We start from the raw sequence: 24,062 nt of genomic DNA on the forward strand, positions 1-24,062 counted from the left end.
TTCTTCACCCAAAGAGTGATTAACACTTGGAATTCACTGCCACAGGAAGTGGTGGGTGCTACAAGCATGGACGGCTTCAAAAGGGAATTAGATAAGCATATGGAGCAGAGGTCCATCAGTGACTATTAGTCACAAGGTATAGATAGGGGCTCTGGGGCAAGTGATGCTCTGTCTTCTTGGTGCTTGGGGGGGGGGTCAACAGTGGGAGGGCTTCTAATGTCCTGGCCCCACTGGCGGACCTCCTGATGGCACTGGTATTTCTGGCCACTGTGTGACACAGAGTGTGTTGGACTGGATGGGCCTTTGGCCTGATCCAACATTGGCATCTCTTGTGTTCTTATGTTCTTAACCATGGCCACATCTCATGCTGGTCTCCCCACGGCCGGTTTGTCTCATATCCAGCAAGAAGAGTAGACCCCGGGCAACCCTGGGGCACTTACAGGTCTTTGAATTTATTTGGGCCCTTCCATGGCATTTTAAAGACAACCCCTTATTTCCTTAAGATTTCCCTGTCCCTAAAAAATGTGTGTGTGTGCTGCTTTTGGGAGACTCCTGGCAAAGAACGTTTTCCTGCAAGGGAAAGGGGGGGAAGGGGCTCTCTCTCTCTGTCTGACAGCCTGTCAGTCTGTGATATTTCTCAGTGTTGAAAAAGCAAGAGCTGTCATTGGCCACCTTTGAACTGACAGTCTGCAATTGGCTGAATGAGTGTGTGGCCCTCCCTCCTCCTCCTCCCGGAAGGCTGTATGCAGCCGCTGTCTCTCTCACTCTGCCTGCTAGGAACATGCACAGTCTCTTACCGGCAGACAGTTTTTGCTTGTAAAACTCTCAATTGCGTGCTTTTTAGGGGGGCTGGGTTTGGAGGGGGGCCTCTGGTATGTTAAAACTCTTGTTTTTAAAGGGGGAATCTCTCTCTCTCTCTCTCTCTGTGATATAGCTTTTCATCTATTGCTAGAACTGGGGGGTGCTTGCTTGCGGTGTGTGTGTGTGTGCACGTTTCAAGTTTTCCCTCTGTGGGGCAGGGGAAACGTTTGCAGAAAGAGGGAGGACTCTGTTAAAGTTTTGGGCTCTGTTTCAGCTTTTTTCCTGTGTGTGTGGCTTTATTGGAACTAACTTTTAAACACTCACATATAAGCCTTGTCTATAAAATTTCCTAAAGATTTTTTCCTCTGTGGGGCATGGGGGGGGATCCCCTGTCTGTGGAACCAGAGACTGGAATTCTTTTCTGCTAAGGGAGGGGAGTTGCTTTCTCCCCCCTTGACTCTGTTTGTAGCATAGAAAGCCTCTGTTAAAGTTCTCGGCTCTCTGTTTCAAGTTTTTTCCTGTGTGTGTGTGGGGGGGGGAAGGGGCTCTCTCTCTCTCTCTCTGCCTGGCGCCTTATCAGCTCCTGGCAGAACAGGACCTCTCCCACAGGGGGCCAATGCTGCACAGTAGGACTTTTTAAAAGGACACTTTTTTTCCTTTGCCGCAAACCAGCTGCTTTTGCTCTGTGGGGCTTACAGAGGGTGGGGTGGGGTGGAGGTCCCCTGGCTCTGTCTGGAGGGGAGTCTGCACTAAAACTGCAGTAATGTTTGGCTCTGGGGCAAGGCTGTAAAGAGTTGAACTTTTTTTCCTTTTGGCTCTGTGTGAGGAGGGGGACATCTCTCGGGGGTGGGGGCTCCCAGGATCCACCCAAAAGACCCCCGGAGGGGCAGTCTGCACTAACCAACGTTAGCACAAGCATTGTACAGATCTCACACATTCACAGCAAAAAGCCTGCACTCTATTTCACACATGTCCCAGCCCCCCCCCAAGCCGGTTTCAAAGCATTCCCCAGTCACAAAAACACAATCACAAAAGCCCCCCTTTGCACCCCAAAAAAGATTCAAAACACCCAGGAACTCCATCTTCCCATCCCCCAACCCACAGCCAGGCACTACACCCTTGGGGGAAAGCCGACACGTGGTCGCCATGCTTCCCGGGGCTGCCAGCCGCAGCCATCTTGCCCTCCCCTTCGAGCAGGGCCCTCAGGGAGGCGGGACTTACTTCCGGTGGAGGGGGGGAGCACTCATCAAATCTTCGACTTGACAGAAGGGTGCCCTCAACTCCTCCTGCAGTACAACAAAGTTTGAGTCCATTGGACCAACAAAGTTTAATTCAGGGTATAAACCTCTGTGTGCGTGCATGACTAGCTTGGAATAGCTTCAAAAGGAAAAAAAATAACAATAATAATATTCCATCTGTGCTCCATACCCAGTAATTGTTTAGCTATCATAGATTTAATTTGTAAAATAAATAAAAACCTGAATTTGGAGGCAACATGTCTGGGACTGTGGCTGTAAATATTTTTTTTTTTTTGGTTGTTTATTTTTAAAATTTAAAAAACAGTCAGTAGCTATAAGTCGAAACAGCAGCAAAAAACTGTGGCTGTAAATATGGGAAATGTGGGCCAATTAATCCAACTTGCCACCAGCACTTATCATTGTACTGCAAAATTCCTAAGTAAGTGGCATTTTATTCACTCGCCACACCAGCTGACCTACCAATGCCCATGCAGAAAAGGGGGGGGGCTCCTCACTTGCCTTGATGAAAAGCAAGAGATGCATTACTATCACTGACTTTACTCTGCTGCACTGGCTATAGACTTCAAAGTTCATAACTCATAACAACTGAAATGACATCTTGTGTCGGGGTCTCCCCCCTCCTCCTCCACATGAAGCCAGCTGGGTGACCTTGGGTCAGTCACAGTTCTCTCAGAGCTCTCTCAGCTCCACCCACCTCACAACAAGGTGTCTGTTGTGGGGAGAGGAGGGGAAGGCGATTGTAAGCACGGTAGTGAAAAGTGGGGGTATAAAAACTCTCCTCCTCCATTGGGTTTGTAATGTTACAGTGAAAAACCCAAGCACTCAGTGTTCATTTAAAACCTGTGCAAAATCCCTGCACCCTTATGAGGCAAAGGTGCAGGTGAGCCAGCAACCAAAGGGAAGATCCGCTGGGCGGTGAAAGCAGCGCAGACGAAGCTCTGACTTTGCCACTGACATCTGCTGAAGCCTCCACTCCCGTTCCAGTCAGACGTTTCCCACACTAGCAGGCCTCCCCCCGTCCCCGCCCCTGCATTCATATCCCCAAAACCCCCCCGCCCCCCTCTTTCGCGCATTTCCAGGGAGGTTTCTGCAGTCCGAGGTGCAAAAACGCCGCCCTTCGTCCCCTCTTGCGGCGCAGCAGCAGCCTCAGCCTCCCCTGTTTCCGGGAAATCCCTCGCTGTGCCACCAGAGGGGGCAAATGCCCCTTGGGTATCTCAGCCGGCTCGACCGACCGACCGACCGACCTCCTTATTATCGCCAGAGTTGAAATACCACAGCTGAGGTGCAAAACAAAATTTTACCTTTGGTCAGAACGGAAAGAACAATAAAATGAATAGTGATAGATCGTATTTCTGCTGCGGAGGCACTACAGCTTGGCCACTTGATTTTGGTTCAGATTTGATAAGGAAGTGGGCTAAAGATGTTTAAAGAAACAAGTAGGGGGTGAAATGTGCACAAACAGCATCCCACCACCAGTACTTGAGGAAATCTCTCCAACCATCTGGAGGCCGCCAGATGCCAATTTTTATGTTTTAATATGGGGGTGATGTATAAGGAAGTTCGGCTTCAAGCAACTATAAGTGGACACATGATAGAGAAGATTTCCTTTTTAATGGTACATTATATAAGCAAGCCCTTGGCCACTCCACAATGCAGGCAAGGCAAGCTTACCTCAGAGGCACAGAGTCAGCTGTTGTGCTGTTTCTGCAGCTTGGCAGACTCCCAATCGATGCAATGTGGGGAGAGGTCAGTGACTGCATCGATCAAGGGCACTGGGAGGCACCCCGAACAAAGAAACAGGACTGGAGGAGAACCAGGGAGGAGGGGGAGGAGCTGGAGGCTGTTCCTGCCTCACAGCCAGGTTACTCTGGGTCAGGTTCTGGTGCTGTTGTGTAACAAGCACGCTCCTTTTTGCTCCTGTTCTGTTTCGCGGGAGAGACAAAGCAGGAGTCGCAAGGTCCAGCAGGGAAGCCAACCGGGTCTTGCTCCTTTGGCACCTCTTGGCACTGGACTCGCAGAGCACCCTTTCAGGCCTCCCAGAGGACGGGAGCATCCCTAAGACTCTTCTTTCCAGGTATGTAGAAAACCAACCAGCACCATCTGCCCAACTGCAAGGAGGGGGGTAGGACGCAGAGTGGTGCCCATCAGTTAAAGACGTTTTAATAATAACAGTTGGCTGACACCAAACTCTATCTAAGTTGTGGGGGGGGGGGTTGTTGTTGTCCAGTCGCACAGTCGAGTCTGACTCTTTGCGACCCCATGGACCACATCACGCCAGGCCCTCCTGTCTTCCGCCGTCCTCTGGAGTTTGCTCAACTTCATGTTCGTTGCATCGATAACACTGTCTAACTATCTCATCCTTTGCCGTCCCCTTCTTCTTTCTGGAATATACTGGGTTCGAGACGCGTGTAGTGATCAACTCATAGTTTATTAGTGAATCAGCTCAAACTAAGGACAACTCTAGCAGGGCCAGAGCCCTGCAAGTTATAAGCCCGTAAAACGGCACACCCATCGCGCACCCACTCCCAACAATAGGCTATTTACACAAGCATTGCATCCTAATTGGTGGCTGCCAGGATCCTGATGGTCTACTGTTTATCTCCCCAAGCTCACCCTTCCTCTGGCAGCACCGTGTTGCAGGGAAACAGTATCAGTACATACTACTTTCCCAGCATCAGGGTCTTCTTCTCCAGTGAGTGCTCCCTTCTCATTGGGTGGCCAAAGTACTTGAGCTTCAGCTTCATTATCTGGCCTTCCAGGGAACAGTCAGGGTTGATTTCTTTTAGGATTGACTGATTTGATCTCCTTGCAGTCCAAGGGACTCTCAAGAGTCTTCTCCAGCACCATAGTTCAAAATAACCTATTCTTCGGCGCTCGGCCTTCCTTATGGTCCAACTCTCGCAGCCACAAAGTTTTGTTGCTACAAGGTGTCAAGGAATGTGGTGAAGCATAGTTGGGGTTGCTAACTGCCTGGAGGGGGGGAAATGTCCTATTCCTCTAATGCAGGCTTAATGGGATGTCATTTACCACCACCACACGAGGAACAGCTTCTGTTGTCTATTTGCATACCGGAAGCCATCAGAAGGAGGCGGAGACTGCGAAGGGTGGCCCGGAGGCCCGGAGGGAGCGAGAAAAGATCTTTGAGTGCAGGGATGTGTCTCTCGGGACCAAGGTCAAATTAATTCATGCCATAGTATTCCCCACTACTATGTATGGGTGTGAATACTGGACAATTAAGAAAGCTGACAGGAAGAAAGTTGATTCCTTTGAAATGTGGTGGTGGGGGGAGAGTCTTATGGATACCCTGGACCGCCAAAAGCACAAATCAGGGGGTTCTAAATTGAATCAAGCCTGAACTCCTCCCAGATGCTAAAATGACTAAACGGAGGTGATCATACTTTGGTCACATCATGAGAAGTCACTGGAAAAGCTAATAAGGCTAGGAAAAGTGGAAGGCAGCAGGAAAAGTGGAAGGCCCGACCGGAGATGGATGGACTCAGTCAAGGGAACCTCAAAGACCTGAGCAAGGCTGTCAATGATAGGATGTTTTGGAGGCCATTCATTCACAGGGCCACCATAAATCGGAAGCAATTTGATGGCGCTTAATGCACGCACGTAGACACACACACAAGGCTACATTAAATGGACATTTTTCACCAGCTCTGTTGGCAGCCCTGAGTATAGTGCAGAGGTTCCCAGTGCTTTTTAGCCTCTGGGACCCTTGGGAATTCTGACACAGGGTGGTGAATACCACAAAGTGGCTGCCGCAGGGGGTGCAGCCAACCACAAAAGGGCTGCTGCAGGAAGCTGACTGAGCCACCCACAAAGTGTGAGTGAGTGAAGTTCAGACAGAAGCTCTGATTATCAAGAGGCCTTTTAAAATGGCCATATCCTGTCTTTTCTGGCACACACACCCAACTTATTTTTGGTCACGCAGTGAAGACCCTTGTGCTGTGGTAACAGCTTCAGCTTCAGCCAAAGCGGATTTTAAAAATTTGCCCAGCCCTTTTTCAAATACATTGGAATAGAAGGTAAGAGTTCAAACTCCTAGACAGAGGTTGAACAGCAAACTAACACGTAACACGATGAAGATGTTTTAAGATATGCAAAGACAAAATTAAATAACAAGCTAAGGTTATAAGGTCAACAGGTGTTTTGATTTAATTATGGGCAGATAGAACAATAAATAAATACGTCAAAATAGGGGATAAATGTGTAAAGGTATCTTTTCTAATTGTGCGAAGTAAACTGAGACTCTCCATTCATCTCCTCTTCTTAATAGAGTTAGACTTAGAAGGGTGTCGCTCTATTTAGGATAACACTCTTTGTCCAATGGGCTTACTCTTGAGTAAGACTGCACAGGCTTGCAGCATTGCTCGTTAGATTGCGTGTGCACTGGAAGACTGCAATTTTATGCCCCTTATAGCAAATCTATTTAACTCCATGCGGCGTATGGGTAAAAAGGAATAATTTGATTTTTTGATCCAGAGCACTGAGAAGAAAGTAAATAGTGCAGCTCTGGAAATGCTTGCATGAGTAGTAGTGGAAGAGTTTATGCAGTGCTGGAATAGGAAAGATCTATAGCAGTTCTTGGGGTTGTGCAAAGAGATTGCAGAAGCTCTTGTGCAGACAGTGGGATGCCCTCTGATTTAGCTTCCTTCGTTCATTGCATGAAGAAACAGCCCTTTGATGAGTAGAAGACAACTTCAGTGCCTAAGGCGGCCAACTTTGGCTCCAACCCTGTATGTTAGAGGATGCAGGAATGTGTCACAACTTTTAGAAGAGGCATTCCCTCCTGTGTACAAGGGAATGCAGAATGCCTCTTCAAAGATGACATCTACCACCTTTTTCTTTTGGTAAACCTTATAATTAAAAGTCAACTTTTTAATATCATCCTTTTTAATCAATTAATTCACTATACCATGTAGCCATAATCAAACCTCAAATCCTCTTCCTGGTACTTTAATGATTGGTGCAAATATGAGCACTTAAATCTGATACACAAAAGCATAGACCCCTTTTTATTATTCCTGGAAGTTGCTGATGTTATTAATATATTAACTGGGATTTAAAAAAAAATGTATGTATGTCTCCAGCTTTTTTCTATCTTTTGTGGATATGATTGGAAGCAAAACCTAGTATATGGCTGTCCGTATAGGACATGATATTTGCAAGATGGATTATAAAGTACTGGATGGATAATTAATACTTGAAGGAAATGCTGTTTCTCTTGGCAATGGAAGGCTTATGAATCATATTTGTTCTCCCCCCCTTTTTTGAAAATTGTAGTAATCCACAGCAGTATCATTACATACATTTACAATTGTTCAAAATATATACATTCATTTCTAACTAACAGATCACAGTTTTATGCATTACTCTACTACTAAATTTAAATATCTGATTAAAGGTTGCCAGCTCTCTTCTTCATACCTTGTATTTCCAAAGTGTTGCTGCACTGTTAATTTTACCATTATCATAAACTTTTAACAGCCATTCTTTCTTATAAGGAAGTATAAAGTCTTCCAGTGCCTAGCGAGAATCACTGTAGTGAAGGGCGGGGTATAAATCCAATCTCTTCTTCTTCTAATGACCAGGAGTTCAGGTACCACAGGCTACACCTTTGATAGTGAAAAGCTGATGCAGGGCTGAGATGGCTCAGTATTACTTGAAGCTTTAAGTTTTGAAGAAGAAGAAGAGGAGGAGGAGGAGGAGGAGGAGGAGGAGGAGATTGGATTTATATGCCGCCCTTCACTACCCAAAGGTGTCTCAGAGTGGCTTACAAACTCCTTTCCTTTCCCTTCCCCTCCCCACAACAGATACCCTGTGAGGTAGGTGGGACTGAGAGAGCTCTGACAGAAACTGCTCTTTTTCAAGAACAGCTGTGCCAGAACTATGGCTTGTCCAAAGTCATCCAGCAGCTGCAAGTGGAGGAGTGGGGAATCAAACCCGGTTCTCCCAGATTAGGAAATGGTGGCGCAAGCAGTAAAACGCTTGCCTTAACAACTAGGAACAACCTCTATGGCTGTTTGAGAATCACCGTGGCCGGGGTGAGCTCCCGGCCCTCGTCCCAGCTCCCGCCCACCCAGCAGCTCGAAAGCAAAGTACTTAAAAGCAAGTAGACAAATGGGTACCTACCCTTAGATGGGTAGGGGGCACCCTCCTCCAGCGAGGCGTGTGGTGGAGACATCGGTGGCAGCAAGAACAACGGCGGCAGCACAGCAATGGCGGAGGAGGCGATGTGTGATGCAGCGACAGCAACGGTGGTGGCGAGGTCGACAGAGCGACTCCTGGTGGTCAGTGGATGACGGCGGCGCGTGGTGATGTGGATTGCGGGCGCGGCGGAGCCTGAGGGACACAAGCCGAAGCCTGAAGCAGACATGAACCGTGCTCCGGGAACGGTCTGCTGAAGGAAGCCATCAGGACCCTCCCCTGACGCCAGCCGACTGAAGACCGCCTGGGAAGAACAGAGCCGAGCCAGAAAAAAAGAACAACAGCTCCACCACCTGGGTGCCGGTAGGCAGCCCCCTACCCTGTACATGTGGCCCTACTAAGGAGAAAAGCGTTCCTAGAACCCTCTATGTAAACCGCCCAGAGACCCTTCGGGGTTAGGGTGGTATAGTAAGTCGAATATATAAATAAATACAAATAAATAAATTAGAGTCCACATACTTAACCACTACACCAAACTGGCTCTCACACCAAACTGAGATTTTCTGACATATTTTTCAGGATTACGAAAAACCCGAGATTACATTCTGAGGTAATTTTAAATTGCAGATCTATGATCAAATCCTGAGGGAATTATTTTTTAAAATAAAGTGCAAAATCTAGCCATGATTTTTAGTCCGAATAAATTGGGCATTTTCTATTGCTTATTTTTTTAATGAGCTAGCATGAACCATGAAATCTAATTTTACATTCTAAGTGTGAAGAAATACTATGCAATCACATTATTTTACATGTCGTAACAAAATTACTGTCCAGTAATCACCAGCCTTTGTGCTCCTTGACCTACAAGTTGTGCTGTACTGGAATGTAAAAGTGATTAGTGAGAACCGCTTGATTAGACATGTTAGACGTGGGCCTCTGAGGCTAGGTTTTAAATATTCATCACTCATCCTTAATCTAGACTCACTGTGTAATCTTGATCAAGTAACTATAGCTTTTTCTCACCTACCTCTCAGGATTCTTTTGAGATAATTTGTTTATTTCCTTCATTTGTACCCTGTCTTGCTTCACAACTCCAAAAAGTTGGAACTGCCCCTAGGTACGATATTCTCCCACTGGGGTGATCTTTAATAAGCTTTTGCATTTTCTTAACATCTCTGTGCCTCTCATTTCCAAATACACAGATGGCAAACGAAGCAAACCCTTGCCCGTGCAATGCTGGAGATACTCTGGACTATGAAAGTCTTGGGCATGAAATTCCTGTTGAGCACATCAGTGCCTACCTTTGCAAACCTTCCTCCCCTACTGAGAAAGCCGTGATTGTGGTTCATGACATATATGGATGGCAGTTGCCCAATACCAGATATATTGTTGATATGCTTGCAGCCAATGGATACCTGTAAGATATTTTCCTTATTTTATCAGTCTTCCCATGTCCCACCGCCTGCTTTATGTGGCACATTCTGAATGCAAAATGCAAACTGTTACTTCCTTAAACATCTATATGTTTGAACATCCATTCCCCTTAAGCATCAAGTGACACACACTTAACTGAAGAATGAAATATGCAAAACAATATATTCTGAATAATTCATAATAGTACTTTACATGTTATTTACAGTTGGTTAATCTTTAGCCATTGTAAAATAAAAGCCTAGTAAGAAAGAAATGAACAGTAACTAAGGGTGTTAGTTAAGAACATAAGAACATAAGAGAAGCTAATGTTGGATCAGACCAATGGGCCATCCAGTCCAACACTCGGTCACACAGTGGCCAAAAATACCCGGTGCCATCTGGAGGTCCACCAGTGGGGCCAGGACACTAGAAGCCCCCTCCCACTGTTGCCCCCCTCCCAAGCACCAAGAAGACAGAGCATCACTGCCCCAGACTGAGTCCCTATCTATACCTTGTGGCTAATAGCCATGGATGGACCTCTGCTCCATATGCTTATCTGATTCCCTCTTATAAGATCATAAGAGACACCAATGTTGGATCAGGCCAAAGGCCCATCCAGTCCAACACTCTGTGTCACACAGTGGCCAGAAATACCAGGTGCCATCAGGAGGTCCACCAGTGGGGCCAGGACATTAGAAGCCCTCCCACTGTTGACCCCCCCCCCAAGCACCAAGAAGACAGAGCATCACTTGCCCCAGAGCCCCTATCTATACCTTGTGGCTAATAGTCACCGATGGACCTCCATATGCCTATCTAATTCCCTTTTGAAGCCGTCCATGCTTGTAGCCGCCACCACCTCCTGTGGCAGTGAATTCCAAGTGTTAATCACTCTTTGGGTGAAGAAGTACTTCCTTTTATCCATTGTAACCTGACCGCTCTGCAGTTTCATGGAGTGCCCACGAGTTCTTGTATTGTGAGAAAGGGAGAAAAGTGCCTCTTTCTCTACCTGCTCTGGCTTGATCAAATACGACCTGTACAGTGCATAGTTTTTGATGATGTTATAAATACGCAATCATACTGAGAATTAACAAATGAAGCAATCCACCTCCTGATTAAAATATTCTCCTTTATTTTCCACACACAGTTACATCTCAGGCAAGTTTGTGCACTGATGCTGTACTGGCCAAATGCCCCCCAATTGTTGGTGGGTCCCCCGTTCTCCAAGAGCAGCATGTGGGAGGAGGGAGGCAGTGAATGCTTTTCCCACATGGGTTGTACCCCCTAGGTTAGGTTCCACGCTGTTGGGAAGCTGGGTTTTCCTGCCTCCTCACAACATCATGATACATAATAATAATATGATATTCAGTAGGGGTGTGCAAAAAGGTTGGGTTTGGGGGGGGGTTGGGTATACTGAACCCAAAAAATATTGGTATTTTCAGATATTCCCAAATCCCACTACTGATTTCGGAAATCCTGGGTTTTTTTCTGACTCCATTATACATTATGGGGACCATTATACACTATGGGGACTCTGGGTGTCTGGGTGTCTGCTTTTTGAAGCAGAGGCACCAGATTTTTAGCATAGCTGCTGGTGCCTCTCCTAAAAAAAACCCCTAAGTTTCAAAAAGATTGGACCAGGGGGTCCAATTCTATGGGCCCCCAAAGAAGGTGCCCCCATTTTTCATTGTTTACAATGGAGGGAGAAAAGGCATTTAAAGGGATTGCAGTCCCTTTAAACACCTTCTGCATTGTGAATATTCACTCCAAAGGCATTTAAAGGGTTCACAACCCCTTTAAATGCCTTCTCCAAGTATTAATGTTCAGCTATATCAACAGCCATAGCAGCAACCATACAACCCCGTCCCCGGGTGGAAAACAGCAATGTTGTGCTTCAGCAGTGGAAATCTTTCAGTCTGCAGAAACGTAGCATTGGATCCAAGCCAATGTTACTGTGCATTAACTGAGGAAACATCTGAGGTTAAATAAAAATGTTTCAATTAATTCTCAGTATTTATTTAGTGAAATTGCCTTGACCTGGAGGGCCCAGGCTGGCCCACCCTCCTTGGAGCTCGGAAGCCCAGCAGGGCTGGCCCTGGCTACCAATCTGGATGGGAGGCTGCCCAGGGAGCCCAGGGTCCCTCCCTGCGCAGAGGCAGGCCACGGCAGACCGCCTCTGAAGGTCTCTTGCCCTGAAAACCTTATGAGTTTATGCAACTTGACATGATGTGAAATCATATTTATTTTATCTTTCATACAGAGCAATTCTCCCAGACTTTTATAAAGGACAAGAGCCTTGGAAACCATCTAGTGATTGGACAACATTTAGTGAATGGCTAAAAACAAGAGATGCCAAAAAAATCAACAAGTAAGAGTTCACGGCAAATGCAGTTCCTTTGAACACCTACCCATGAGAAACCAAGAAAGCTGAGTGCATCTTTCACATTAGATACATGGGCAGTCTAACAGTCATAACTTGTGCACTGCAAACCAAAGTCTTACATAGAAGCCACAAGCCAGTGCAAGATAAGTGGGGTTAAACTAATAGTTCTACGTGAATAGCTATGTCTATAGCAACAAAATAAAACTGCTGGTCTGATCCAGCAAGGCTTTCCTTATATAATGGTCTAGAGGAGTATAGTGGCTCCTTAAAGACTAGCAGAACTTATTTCAGAGTATCCATTCATCTGTGAGCCAGGGAATCTACCACATCCTCCCAGGGAAGGTGGCATTGCTCAACAAATGACGTTCTGTGCTGCCTGCCTGCTCTCCAACCAGGCATTGCACACAGTTGATCTACGGATGGCAGCCCCCCACCCCACCCCACCCCAGCTGCTTTTCACTGAAAAATGTTCATAGTCTGTTTGTAATGTCTTCTTTGTACTTCAGGTATGTGTCCCAGCAGTGTAGTGTTTCACATTTATTGGGTTGAACTGATCATATTAAATTTTGGGACTCCCATCAATGAAATTTGATAAGGGAGTGGTGGCGCAAGCAGTAAAACGCTTGCCTTAACAACTAGGAACAACCTCTATGGCTGTTTGAGAATCACCGTGGCCAGGGTGAGCTCCCGGCCCTTGTCCCAGCTCCCGCCCACCCAGCGGATCGAAAGCAAAGTACTTAAAAGCAAGTAGACAAATGGGTACCTACCCTTAGATGGGTAGGGGGCACCCTCCTCCAGCGAGGCGTGTGGTGGAGACATCGGTGGCAGCAAGAACAACGGCGGCCGCAGAGCAATGGCGGAGGAGGCGAAGTGCAATGCAGTGACAGCAACGGTGGCGGCGAGGTCGACAGAGCGACTCCTGGTGGTCAGTGGATGACGGCGGCGGCAGACCGGCGGTGCGCGGTGACGTGGATTGCGGGCGCGGCGGAGCCTGAGGGACACAAGCCGAAGCCTGAAGCAGACATGAACCGTGCTCCGGGAATGGTCCACTGAAGGAAGCCATCAGGACCCTCTCCTGACGCCAGGATAAAGCGTGCCGACTGAAGACCGCCTGGGAAGAAAAGAGCTGAGCCGGAAAAAGAACAACAGCTCCACCACCTGGGTGCCGGTAGGCAGCCCCCTCCCCTGTACATGTGGCCCTAGTAAGGAAAAGCGTTCCTAGAACCCTCTATGTAAACCGCCCAGAGACCCTTCGGGGTTAGGGCGGTATAGTAAGTCGAATATATAAATATAAATAAATAAATAAGGCAGAATGGTGGTGGTTGTTTTGCTAATTATAGTTATTTTATTTCTGTTAATTAGGAAAAATCACAGTTTAACAAGTCTTTCTTCTGCAGAGATCAGATTTGTAAGAATGTATTCTTATTCTCTTCACTGACACTATTGTTTTTCGTTCATCTCTGGATTTAGTAAGAACTGGGTATGAGGGGTTTCCTAGAGGAATACATACCAAAATATACCAGCCAACAGGACAGTACTAAACAAAAGCTTAGAGATAGCCCTGACTACAAAATAGAAAAAATGCATCGCTTGAATATCCTTGAAATGCTGATTCCATAAAGTGTCCACTGAGACCGCGGACTCTTCAGAATGTTAAGAACAGGGAGGGAGCCTCCTGACAGGATCGGTGCCACGGAGCTCACACAAGGAGTCACAAAATAGCCACCATGGTGTACGGGGTCCAATTACAAACGGCTGGAGGTTGCAAGCAGCATCCCATGGCAGAGAGGCAGCTGCTTCTGAATGGGCAGTCTTCTGTGGACACAAAGATGGCTTCTCCTGAATTCTTCGGAAAGTTCTCCTGCTCCAATGAGGAGGAGGGGAGACAGAATGGGCTGTCTGCTTTGGGGAAGAAGCAGAGGGGCTCCAGGAGACCTGTTGGTGGGCACCATAGTTTCCATGGGTACCATGTTGGGGGGGGGTCTCTGTGTCCCTTTGAGGACAAGCTGCAGCAGTAGGGGAAGCACACCCTGACCACTCCTCAGTCATTATTTCCAGGGCTTGGCCATGACAATGCCAGTTTGGTGTAGTGGTTAAGAGTGCTGACTCTAATCTAGGAGAACTGGGTTGGATTCCCCACTCCTCCTCCACTTGCACCTGGCTGGATGACCTTGGGCAAGCCATAGTTCTGATAAGAGCTGTCCTTGAAAAAGAGCAGTTTCTGTCAAGAGCTCCCTCAGCCCCACCTGCCTCACAGGGTGTCTGTCTGTGGTAGGGAGGGGAAGGGAAAGGAGTTTGTAAGCCGCTCTGAGACTCCTTTGGGTAGTGAAGGGCGGGGCATAAATCCAATCTCCTCCTCCTCCTCTTCATCATCATCATCATCTTCTTGATATTTACTAAGTCAGCCAGTTTAACAGTTCAATAGAACTCCATAAAATCAAAGATTCAGTTCTCCTATGGTTTTTCTTATTATTTATTTTCTGGATGTCATACATTGTACAAAATTCCTCTGTCTTCAGGTGAAAAATGACAGCTTCATAGAGTAAAAAAAACAGAGCAAGTCCACAAGGAAAGCTACATGACTAATGCAATGACAAAGGGACCCTAAACAAATGCAACAGGTAACATTTATAAAGTGTATTAAAACCCACCATAATACAAAATAGCACAGTGTAGAGCTACATATACAAACCATAACAGAGTATATCAGATATCAATATACCTAATTCTCAACATGGCCAGACCTATGGATATTTAAATCCGGAGCCTGAAAGACTTTTTGCAGAAAGATCTGAAATCTAAAAAAGCATATTAGTCCTCCTCCTGCCAAAATAATAGAAGCTGCACATGTAGTTTTAAGATGCAAATACTCTCAGTGGCCATTGCTAGGCAACCATACAGTACTGTCATACTTCAAGCCTTGGTTTCTGGCAGCAAAAGGCAGTGAAAGGGGGCAGGGGCACCACCCCCTGTATTGAAGGCCATACAACCAGGCTCTGACGTCACCACAATGGCGACGAGATTAGTCATAACAGTCCCCTAGTGGTGATGTGGGGCTAAGCGGGCATTTTGAATTCAGTTGGTGGAGTGTCGGAGAGAGATTTAAGTTAGAGGAGACTCGTGTTGGCTGTTGACTCTTCCTCTGTAATACTCTGCTAACAACAGTTTCTGTCCTTCATTTCTGGATTAAATATGCCTTTTCGCTGTTGTGTTCCTGAATGTATTTTCATGGAAGAAAGAGGTGGGTCGATTCCCCGAAGCTTCTTCCCCCCCCCTTCCCCCCATCTTTGCAATAGAGAGACGCTGGGGAGGTGGAGGCTGCTGAAATGGGGATGAGAAGGAGTCTATATTTTCCTCTATTTTACTCAAAAGAAGTCCCATAGGAGGATTGAATGTTGTACGAGGTGGAGGCTGGGGGGGGGGAAGAAGCTGCTGCTGAAATGGGGATGAGAAATGGGGATGAGAAGGAGTCTATATTTTCCTCTATTTTACTCAAAAGAAGTCCCATCGGAGGATTGAATGTTATACGAGGTGGAGGCTGGGGGGGGGGGAAGAAGCTGCTGCTGAAATGGGGATGAGAAGGAGTCTATATTTTCCTCTATGGTTCCCTTGAACGTTTGTGATGGTACACCAATATCCTGTGTAGCTGTTCTTTTTTGGTAACTGGAGATTATGATTGAAGTTTACTGTATGTGAAGACGTCTTACCAAAGTATGAGTTTGTGCATATTACTATCTCATGCTGTGTCAATGTTAAATAAAAAGTAATACTGAAAACCAGAAGTTATTAAACTCTTAGTATTACTATTATTTGACAATTTATGCTCACATGCAAAGTGGGGATGACAGCCGTGTGATGAGCCACATTCATTGTGCTTTTAAGTGTCCTTTGAAAATTCTAGTCTATAAGGCTGGCTTTAATACTGAGCAGAAGAAGGGGATGTGCAGAACCCCCCAGTTCCCTTCTGGATTTGTTGTGGCAAACTGAAGCAAAACCCACTGATCTACCCCAAAAAAATCTGAAATAGAGTGAGAATTGACATTACCATCATACAACAGACACCCACCACTCTCCAATATTATATGCTTGTAAATTATATGAAACATACACTCAAATATGCAAGGGAAACTGAACTCAGTAACACTGTAAGCTAGTGTGAAGTGTCTGGAATACTGCAGTGAAAGAATCAAGAGAATATCTTGTTGCCTACACGAGAAAATGCAATTTAAAACAATTGTGAAAGTAGCTGGCAACTGCAGAGTTCAGGGAATGTTATGACTACATGCGGTGACGTCAGAACCTGGTTGTACGGCCTTCAATATAGGGGGCAGTGGCAGGAGCCTTTCCAGGGCTGTTTTGGCTTTTGAAGCAGGGGCAGGGGCAGGTGGGGCCAGGTGGAGGGAAGAGGCCCTCAGCCCACCAGGAGATGTCCTGCTGGCTATAGTGGCCAGTCTGCCCTGGAAGAAGAAATTGTGGCTATGTGTGGAAGCAATCACTGGGTAACTTGCCTGGTACCTACTGTGGAGAAAGGCTGGGTATAAATGAAAGAATATAACTGAAGAGAGGGAAGATAAAAGATAAGTTTGTGGGTGGGTGGGAAGGAAGGAAGGAAGCAAGAGAGAGGCTATGGGGCTTTCAGGGAAGGGAAAGAAGAAATAGTGGGGGAGAGGAAAATCAGGTCCCTCACTTTTACAAGCTATAATAGTCAAAATACATAAAATATAGAAGAAGAGAGAAGAGACCCTGCCCTTCACTACCTAAGGGAGTCTCAGAGCAGCTTACAAACTCCTTCCCCTTCCCCTCCCCAGAACAGATCTGGCAGAACTATGGCTTGCCCAAGGTCATCCAGCAGGTGCAAGTGGAGGAGTGGGGAGTCCAACCCGGTTCTCCCAGATTAGAGTCCAAGCACTTAACCACTACACAAATAGTGCAGAGTAGACGGGTGCGCGTTCTGAGAAAGAACCCTTTTAAAGAACATGCCACTCTTGTGCTTTACACATGAGGAATCATAATACTACTAAAGAAGCATGTCATGATATTATAAATGTAAAACGACAATTCCCCAACCAAGAATAGTCATTTAGGGTCCTTTTGTTGCTTGTTTGGCCATATAAGCTTGATAGAGTCCTGGTAATGACTACGTACTTAAAAGCACAAAACGTAATTGCAGAGGAAAGAGAAATACACGAGAGGATGGGTGGGAAGGATCTGCACATCTCTTTCTTCTCCCACACAAACAACCTGAACGAGTGATTTGTTGTTGCTTACTCAGCTGTTCACTTACATTTTTTTGTGTTTTAGGGAAATGGATGTTGTCTTGAAGTATCTTAAAGAACAGTGTCAGATCGGGAAGATGGGTGTCATCGGATTTTGTTGGGGTGGAGCTGCAGTACAACACCTGATGGCATCATATCCTGATTTTAAGGCAGGCATCTCCGTGTATGGTATGTGTGAAATAATGGCAGAGACGGGGAAAAAGAAGCCACTTTCTAGACAGCTGCTTTTAGGGTCACCATCTCCAGGAAATCCCTGAGGGTTTGGGGGTGCAGTCCGGGTGGTGGAGTTTGGGAAAAGATGGAAGCTCAGTGTGGGTGTGAACTTTCTTGCGTTTTCTCCTAGACTCTGTGGTAATCCATGGAGCCCATCCCCCAAAGCTGCCGCTGTCTCCAGGGGAACGGATCTCTGCACTCTGGAGACCAGCGGTGGTTCTGGGACTGCTCCAGGCCCCGCCGGGAGGCTGGCAGCCTTAGGCGGCTGTCCTCTGTGCCAGCCCGGAGCAGGGCCCGTTGCTCAGAGAACCTGTCTTGCTGCTTACTTCTTTTTGCAGAGCGCAGCACTCGGAAGCAATTAATGGGCAGGAAATTATCTGAAACAACCCCTGCTCTCTGGTTTCATTCTTTGCTATAAATGAAGTCATGGTTAGCACAGATCATTTACATAAGAACATAAGAGAAGCCACTGTTGGATCAGGCCAGCGGCCCCTCCAGTCCAGCACTCTGGGTCACACAGTGGCCAGAAACACCAGGTGCCCTCAGGAGGTCCAGCAGTGGGGCCAGGACACTAGGAGCCCTTCCCACTGTTGCCCCCCCCCACAAGCACCAAGAAGACAGAGCATCACCTGCCCCAGACAGAGAGTTCCTGTCTATACCTTGTGGCTAATAGCCACCGATGGACCTCTGCTCCAGACGTTTATCTCGTTTCCTCTTGAAGCTGTTCATGCTTGTAGCCGCCACCACTTCCTGTGGCAGTGAATTCCACGTGTGAATCACTCTGGGCCAGCCCCGTAGCTGGGGATTTTTGTGGAAGGGGGCCTTGGGGGCCCCACCAGCTAATTACATGAAAGGCTCCAGGGCAAGGGGGGCCCTGCTTGACGTGCACCCACACAGTCCCCACTAGAGCCTTCCTCTGAGGCGAGCCAGAACCCCAATGTTAATAGGCATTAAAAGGTCTAGAAAAGCTGCCGTGTTTTTAAAAAAAGAGGAGAGCGGGAATCAAGCTTCCTAGACCTTTATTGGCATCACTCCTCCCTCACTCCTTCCCTGAGCCAACGAGCCTGGAGCAGAAAATCCAACAGGAGGAGCTAACTGCTGCAATCCGACCAATGTGTGTGTGACTCCGTCAACCACCGGTTGCTGCGGGCTCCTAAAGAGACTCAAGTCATCGCAGATGAGCTCAAACGGGGAGATGCCGGCTCAGATCGATCAGGGAGTGAGGGAGGGGGAGCTGAGGATCGGGGGAGGGCCCCACAAAAACAGTGGGGGGGCGGGCGGGCCCCGTGGGCCCCACGTTAGCTACGGGCTTGCTCTGGGTGAAGAATGACTTCCTTTTATCTGTTCTAACCCATCTGCTTAGGGTTGCCAAGTCGTTCTCACTCACCGGCGGGGGAGCGTTCCTTCGGTCCGGGAGCTGCCGAGGTAACCACCAGAACGTCACAGGAAGTGACGCACGACGTAGAGCACATTGGGGGTGTGGCCCCAATCGTTGGAGGGAAAACCATAGAGTTTTCCCTCCAACGATTGGGGCCACGCCCCCAACGTGCTCTACGTAGTTGCGTCACTTCCTGTGACGCACCCATGCTGCGCTTCGGGGGGCGAGGTTCCCCCCGGGGCCCGATTCCACGGTGGCGGAAATCTGGCCTCCAAAGCGGGGGTTTACCCGCCCCCCACCCCCACTTGGCAGCCCTAAAACACACGGAAGCAAACAGAAGCCCCTCTCCAGCAGGCTCCGCACACACTCTGCTCTCACACAGAAACCCTCAGTTAATGCGGCTCCCCAGAAGTCCAGGAAAGCAAAATCCGACACTCACCTCGCCAGCAGTTCTGTCCCAGCTCCTTCCCCAGCCCAGCTGACTCAATTTCCATCTGTGGGATTGACTTGAAGCAAGGATTTGGGTCATTTTTGCTTGACATCCCACAATTTGAGGTTTGGCAGAATAAAAGGTTTGATGCAAAATGGGTTTCAGTTTCTTTACTTCCAGCTGAAGTGTTTTGCTCTCCTCAAGGTAACCTGTGCAGCAGCTCAGACTGTCAAAGCAGGTGCTCCCGTCTGCGCTGTGGGGCGCTCTGCTGTAGAAGACAGAGGCCTTGTGCTTCACAGGTGCCTCCCTTGGAGCATGAGGAGGAAAGCCCCCATTTTCTAGGGGCTCAGACAAGGATGTACGAATGACTTTTTAAAGCAGTCACTGATGTTCTTTGACGCTTATCTACTGTTGTTTCATTTTTCATTTTTTGGGAGGGAAGGGCACAGAGTGGTTTAATTGTGCTGACTTGTTCACTACAACATTTCAGATTTTTTTTTATTGCATTGTTACATGCCTTCAGTCCCAGTGCTCTGAGAGAAAAGCAGGAGATTGCAAATCTGTTAAATAAGCTGTGCACTTCATTTCTATGGGGAGCCCTCCCAACTGATTGTGGGTTTGTGTTTTTCTCAATGTTTTCTAGGTGTTATCAGATTAGCAGGGGACAGGTGCAATTTACTGAATCCCACATTTTTCATTTTTGGAGAGAAAGATGACATCATTCCTCTTGAACAGGTAAGCTAGTGTTGTTGATTTTTTAAAAGCAAAGTTATTGAATCTTGTTTAAGGGCCCTCAGTAAGTGTTAGGAAACCTGTGATTAGTTCCTCCTAGCATTTAAAAAAAAACAGAAGTAGCTGCTCTTTGGAGTCCTGGTGAAGATTGGGACTGGCCTTTTTTCCTTCCAAGGAAAGAGTGCGGGAGGCAGTTTTTATTGGGAAAACTCTTCCCCCACCCCCAAATCTGAACCAGAGCCCCACACGGCTGCTATTTTTAATTATGAGCCACTGGACAGAGATCTCCCAGCATCTCACTTTAGTTACACCTTCAGTTAATGGGTGACCATAGTTTTGGATAATGATCTCATATTCACTCTGGGAAATGGATTGTGTGGTAGGAAATTCACCAAGATTCATCCTTCTTTTAAATTCTGAAGTCTCTTGAATCCTCTGTCCAGAGGTGTGCATATTAATCTATAGCCAAGTGTCTGGGAAATTTTTGTAATGAATTCTTTTCCTCAGTCGTGGAACTTTAGCCAGCGAAGTGGCAGTGTCCTGGGTGCGTGTCCCACCTCTCTCTCCTTGGATCAGGCCCGTAGCCAGGAAATCTTTAGTAGGGGAGCACTGGGTATCATACGCTTGAACTTAGCTTTGAGCTATGTAGACCCTCTGAGTCTGGGTCTCAGCGTATGCCAGGGACTCAAGGTCGTTTGGGTAGTGTGCTCAATGTCCCGAGCCCCTGCGTTTCCTAAGGCTTATTCGGTTTTATTTTCTTACAGAGACATGGAGGGAGTCCAAACCGGCCTTACTGTCCAATAATCCTTTGAACTCCCGGTTATAAAACAAATAAGGTTTATTTATAAGGGTTAAAACAAACGAGGGGAGTTTAACATAAAACAGACAGTAGACAATCTTATCTTGCTATGCTAGCTAGCTAGTCCTAACAAGGCTTTGCTGTTCGTTCCTTCCCGGGAACTCCTAGCTCGTTAGGCTTGGTTCCCTGGTTTGAGGTTTTCCTCCCCAAAGCTTACTTGATTGTAGACTCACTTGGTCTTCTAAATAACCTGCCCCCGGACGATAACTCACGGCTGACAGTTGACCAAGTCCTGGCTGCGGCTCTCTGGTTCGTCACGGCCTCCTGCAGCAAAACGTGTGTACTCTGACAGTTCATCAGCATTCCTCCATCCAGAATCTCAACGCGCCTGATGAATTCTTATTCTCTGTCTCTGGGACTATGTCTTATTGCTGAATTCTCCAATCCCTGTCCCAGATCAATTAGAAATTGCTACCTAAACCAGGTGTGCCCATTTCCCTAGATCTTAGGTGCACTGACGCTGACTAAACTTACAATTACTCATTGAAACTAATCCTGCCAGTAAGTACTTCTGGCATGACACTGGGGAAAGTTGTGGAGTGTGACATCATGAAATTAAAAATACAGAAATGAATAAAAGGCCCCAGGCCACCTGTCTTTCAAGCAGGAGAGTGACTCTCTGGTCCGAGGGCCCCTCCCAAGCCCCTCCCCCGGGTGCTTCAGAGCCGGCCCACCACATCAGTCCCGGCCAGCCCAGCCAAAAGGGGCACGGAAGTCCTTCCTCTCTGGCACAGGACTCACCGCTGTCTGTACCTTGCCAGCTGCCTTGCGGGAGGCTTTTGTCCATCAGACCTTCCGGGGGTTCTAGTCGAGGTGGGGGGGGCTGGCTGCGGCATACCCAGGGCTCCAGGCCGATGCTGGGGAGCCCTCCCCCTGGGGGCAACACTGGCGCTCCCTTCTCAGAGAGGGTGTGAGGAGAACTGTGGAGCTACACTTGGTGGCAGGCTTGACGGGGTGCCGCAGCGAAGCAGGGACGGAGCTAGATTTAGACTTCAAAAAAATTAACTTTGGAGATAGTATTTGGTGGGGTGTTGCTGTTAATTAAGGGGGCATGACCCTGACATCTCCTGCCGTGGCTACGGGCCAGCCTTGGATTGGACTAATTATTTTCACATTATCTTTACGCAAACCTACTACTTAATTAGAATCTTTCATGCCTGTTAAGGATGCTGGTGTGGATGTGTGTACTGGATAGGGAACCATTTGCAAACGATGTTGCTAAGTTAGACAAACCATGGTTTAGGAAGGTGTACAGGATTTTGTTTTGTTTGCTTTTCCATATTCATTTTATCTTTAAAAAACTTGCTTGTGAACATAATTTGTTAGTCTTTCAGAACTAATAACATTAGTTCAGTACTAATATTGTTCTGTTATAGGTCTCTACACTAGAACAGAAACTGAAAGAGCAGTGCAAAGTTGATTTTGAAGTAAAAATCTATCCGGGTCAAACACATGGCTTTGTACATCGCAAGAAGGAAGATACGAACCCTGAAGACAAACCCTACATTGAAGAAGCAAGGAGTGACATGATGAACTGGCTAAATAGATACGTTTTATAGACAGAATCTGTGGAATTTATAGGAGAATGCTAGCACAACAGAAAGGACTTGATCCAATTTTACTCAAACATTATGTGCACTTTTTATTCACCACTAAAGCAGTTTAACACCAAACATAGCTACACCACTATTAAAGTGGTATAAGTTTTCCCCCCGGCTCAGACAATCCCATTTTGAGTTTAGCTATGGGGGGCGGGGGCGGTGTTAGAGGTACATCACGGAGCGTTAACAGCACCTTCACCCAACTACAACTCCTAGAATTCTTTGTTGGGAAGTATTGACAGTAAAACTGATGTAAAACTGATATACTTCTATGATGTGATTATGACTGTGCTTTTAGAGCAAATACATCTCTGACTGCAAATAAAGTTCCTCAGAATATTTTGCTATTTCAACAACTCAAAAGATATGAAGTCTGTACTGTTCCTCATGATTATTCTGAAAGACCTGCAAATGAAATCCCTGCTGGGAAGGAACTGGGATTTGATTAGAGATGACTATTGGGGGAAACAGCAATCAAAATCTAGGGGTCCAGACTGTCCTCCTAATGTGACCTCATTCATACATTTTTAGATGGGGGTGCACAGAAACCAAAGTCTGCTTCTGCTACATCTATTTAATATACTGTATACATAAATGGCCAAGTCTCCCTTAACCCAACATTTTGCCACACTACGCATGGGGTGGGGTGGGGGAGAGTAGGCCATAAGGGTATGGGGTGAGACAGCACGCCTGGCTGCCTGCGCCCTTGCACATGGGCGACGGATGAGACGAGGTGCCTGGCTTCCCTCATGCGCCATTGCCTCAGCCCTCGTGCCTGGCTTCCTCTCCCCCTCAGCAGCAGGCCTTTGACTACTACCACCACCACCACCACCACAGACGGAGGTGGGCAAGGAGGCTGGCTGCATGGTCTCCCTCAGACGCTGTTGCCTCGGCTGGCCACCTTGCTTCTACTGAGGCTAACTGGCGTGGTTAGTCCAGTCACCAGCACTTAGCAGAGTGCTTAAACAAAGCTACTAACACAGGAGCATCACTTTACCAGGTTACTCAGCTTACAAAGCCACACAGAGCCACATTGCAAGTTTAGAAGAGAAATACTCCTCTCTTTATTTGAGAAGTACACTTTGGATAGGAAAGAGGAGAGATTGACAGATTACTAATTTACTAGCTAAAGGATGGAGGCGGATGGCAAGAGGCCCGTCTGCCTCATGGTGCCAAGAGAGGACGGCATGTCCCTCTCTCTCGGTGGGTGCAGGTAGAGAGCAAGTCTTCATTCAGAGTGAGAGGGCTGGGAGGTAGAGAGGCCTGCCTTCGACTTCGTCCACCAAAACCGGAAGTTAAAAAAGTTTAAAAAAGTAAAAAGGCTCCCCTTCTGCCATGAGGCAGGCACTTAAGAGAAAACACTGGATGTTGTTCCACCGGGGACCATGTGCTAGCAGGGCAAGCAAATGGGCCTCCGAACAGCCGGAGCTTCGCGTGGGAGACATCAGGCTCCGAGGATCCTAATCCCAACCTATCGATGGGCCCGGATCCTGAAGGGAACCCTATCAGGTTAAGAAGTGTGTAAATAGATGAATCACGAGTGTGGGTGTGAGTGTGTGTGGGTTTT

At 47.2% G+C, this 24,062-nt stretch overlaps 1 protein-coding gene across 1 annotated transcript; it reads left to right on the top strand.

The window, feature by feature from the left end:
* Positions 1-4,051: 4,051 nt before the first annotated feature.
* On the top strand, positions 4,052-22,689 carry LOC107109776 (carboxymethylenebutenolidase homolog). Its single transcript, XM_015410479.1, has 6 exons — positions 4,052-4,134; positions 9,416-9,630; positions 11,884-11,991; positions 17,308-17,450; positions 19,947-20,038; positions 22,271-22,689. The coding sequence occupies exons 2-6, from the start codon at positions 9,416-9,418 to the stop codon at positions 22,451-22,453; spliced, it is 741 nt and encodes a 246-aa protein (XP_015265965.1). The 5' UTR covers positions 4,052-4,134; the 3' UTR covers positions 22,454-22,689.
* The last annotated feature ends 1,373 nt before the right edge of the window (positions 22,690-24,062 follow it).

Source organism: Gekko japonicus, unplaced genomic scaffold, assembly GCF_001447785.1.
Source record: "Gekko japonicus isolate JY-2015 unplaced genomic scaffold, Gekko_japonicus_V1.1 scaffold2277, whole genome shotgun sequence".
NCBI lineage: Eukaryota > Metazoa > Chordata > Lepidosauria > Squamata > Gekkonidae > Gekko > Gekko japonicus.